This window comes from Gymnodraco acuticeps, unplaced genomic scaffold (assembly GCF_902827175.1).
Source record: "Gymnodraco acuticeps unplaced genomic scaffold, fGymAcu1.1, whole genome shotgun sequence".
Lineage (NCBI taxonomy): Eukaryota > Metazoa > Chordata > Actinopteri > Perciformes > Bathydraconidae > Gymnodraco > Gymnodraco acuticeps.
The window spans coordinates 2,995,431-2,998,234 of record NW_022991375.1 but is presented as its reverse complement, the minus strand read 5'-3'; the positions used below and the strand labels follow the sequence as shown (position 1 = coordinate 2,998,234).

Sequence of the window (2,804 nt, the reverse complement as noted above, 5' to 3'; positions counted from 1 at the left end):
GTTTTTGTGCCATCTCATGCTACATGCAACGTAAGCTACTTACTGAACTTTACTAATGGCAAATAAATAACGTCACCTAAGAATTTGTACAATGCATAAAAACGTTAGCTCATACTTTGCTTAATATATACAGTTAAGGGTGGGATAATCAATGTTACAAAACCAGTCACAAAGCAATCTGGCCTCTGATATTAATATTATAGCTTACCTGTGGTTAACTTGCCAGCCAAAAATGGGATGCGCGCCTTGAGAACGGCACTCGTTGGGCCCTTCTCACTTCTCTTATTTTTCATTTCCTCGCTCGTCGGTCTCGGTCTCACCGGAAGTTGATTTGTCTGCGCCATCTTGAGTAGCGTCCCAATAGCTTGGTTTCACGTGACGTCACACCGTTGCGTTCCTTTGGCGCGAAATTCCATTGGAGGTCAGGAAGTAATTTTCTACAGAGGATCTAGCTGCTGTTACCATTGTGAAAATGCCGGTGTGTTGTGTAGTTTACGGTTGTTCCAATCGATCCGGCTGAGAGAAAAACAAGAGGTTTTACCGAGTGCCGAAGGTTGTCGTCCATAAAGCTGAGCAATTTAAGAAGCTAACCGAAGAACGCCGGAAAAAATGGCTTTCAAACCTACATCTGCGGTCGGGAGGAGCAGAGTCGTCTAATGCTGGTTGTGGTTAAATGCGTATTTACTTAGTAATACTGATCATGTTTAAGTTACCTGTAGTCTAATATGGACTTTGTTGGGACTTTTTAGGGTGCCCTAGCGCTTTGGGTGACGTTGAGTCAGTAGACTGGGCTCCCACTGTTAGCCTCGGTTACCACACAACAAGTAAGCCCAGATCAGAGGCATCTCTTCGACGAGAGCAGAGGATGGAGCTCAAGGAAGACCAACAAAGACAATCAGAATGTGCAGAGGCTTTGTTGGATCTCCTGCAGACAACCGAGAGCCCAGAACCGACGCAGCCCCCGTCTGACAGCCCACAACCAGAGGACACCAGTGGGATATTAAATGACCAACAAGGTAAATTAACCACCAGCATTATTATTAAATATTACAAATGTGATTGTCAGAAAATCAATGCAAACTTTGAATTAGGTTTAGAAAATAGAGCACTAATTTGAGAATCTGCAATAATTGGAACAGAGAACTTGCATGTCTGTAAAAAGGTTGTCAAAAAGATAACTTCACAAAAATTCACATTCATATTTGACTATTTAAAATAACTAATTATGCTTGCTACTGCTATATTGTATTCAGATGCAGGATGCCAGACTGATTTAACGATGGAGGACATCGAGAGGATGGAGGATGTTCTGAGACAGAACACAACAGAGCTGGGAGATCTTCGGACAAAGGCACTGGACACAAAGTTCAACCAGGAGTCCTTTGAGAACAACGAAGAGAAAACAAAGTTTTACACCGGGCTCCCCAACTTCTTAGTTTTACTTCAGGTTTTTCAACTGTGCGAGCCCTACATCACCTGTGGCCCTATGTCTGTGCTCTCCAAATTTGAACAGTTCATTTTAGTTTTGCTGAGGCTGAGACTAAATCTCCCTCTGAAAGATTTGGCTTTCAGGTTCAACATCTCTCTCTCCACTGCTTCTAGAATTTGGCATAAGTTAATTGACATACTTCACGAGAGTACAGAATTTATAATTGAGTGGCCAGAGCGACATGTACTTCAAGCTACAATGCCAATGGGATTCAGACAGGCATTTGGATGTAGAGTTGCTGTGATTGTTGACTGTTTTGAAGTTTTTATTGAGAGGCCCTCTAATTTACTAGCTAGAGCACAAACATGGTCCAACTACAAGCATCACCATACTGTTAAATTTCTGATTGGTGTTGCTCCCCAAGGCTATGTTACCTACATATCTTGTGCCTGGGGAGGAAGAGTTAGTGATAAACAGATCACAATACAGAGTGGGCTCCTAAAAAACCTGTTACCTGGAGATATTGTCCGAGCAGACCGTGGGTTCGATATTGCCGATAGTGTGGGATTTTACTGTGCTTCACTAAAGATGCCTGCATTCACCAGGGGGAAAAGTCAGCTGTCAGCATACGAGGTGGAAGAGACAAGAAAAATAGCTAATGTGCGTATTCATGTTGAAAGAGTCATAGGATTAGTCAGAAGAAAATATCAGATTCTGCAAAGCAGGGCTGTGCCCATAGAGCACATGCTAACAAAACCAGGTGAGGCACTAGCATTAATTGACAAGATTGGGGTTATTTGCTGTGCCTTGTCTAATCTGTCAGTGTCTGTCGTCCCATTGGAGTAAAGTCATGGAGCTGTAGTCTTGTAAATAAGAAACCATGTATTATTCAGTATCATTTAATCTTTTCAGTAAACATCTTTTTGTGTTCAAACATCTTGTGTTCAAGTATTTTCAGTAAACATATTTTTGTGTTCAAACATCTTGTGTTCAAGTCTTTTCAGTAAACATCTTTTTGTGTTCAAACATCTTGTGTTCAAGTCTTTTCAGTAAACATCTTTTTGTGTTGAAAATTGTGTAGCCCTACTCAATATACAACTTTCATCTACATTCAGGCTTAATTCATTCAACAATATTCTAGAGATGACAATTGGTCAGGTGACGCTCCCATGTATGGCCATTGAGGGTTATTGTAAATGTAAATAAGAAACCATGTATTATTCAGTCTTAGTATCATTTAATCTTTTCAGTAAACATCTTTTTTACAATATCAATATATCACACAGCCCTACTTCCTCTAGTGAGTGTGGTCAGTGAATATGAAGGTGCTATAATGCAGGTTAAAGAGCTGCCACTGTGCAAATGTTACGTTCCC

The 2,804-nt window shown here is 40.9% G+C and overlaps 1 protein-coding gene across 1 annotated transcript; it reads left to right on the top strand.

The window, feature by feature from the left end:
• The first annotated feature begins 789 nt into the window (after positions 1-789).
• LOC117562997 lies at positions 790-2,580 on the top strand. The gene is made up of 3 exons (XM_034241095.1): positions 790-1,016; positions 1,254-2,346; positions 2,485-2,580. The coding sequence occupies exons 1-2, from the start codon at positions 866-868 to the stop codon at positions 2,273-2,275; spliced, it is 1,173 nt and encodes a 390-aa protein (XP_034096986.1). The 5' UTR covers positions 790-865; the 3' UTR covers positions 2,276-2,346; positions 2,485-2,580.
• The last annotated feature ends 224 nt before the right edge of the window (positions 2,581-2,804 follow it).

Coding starts and splice junctions, on each gene's coding strand:
- LOC117562997 (XM_034241095.1), top strand. CDS start 866: ATGGAGCTCAAGGAAGACCAACAAAGACAATCAGAATGTGCAGAGGCT. Junction 1,017..1,253: donor GATATTAAATGACCAACAAG/GTAAATTAACCA, acceptor TATTGTATTCAG/ATGCAGGATGCCAGACTGAT.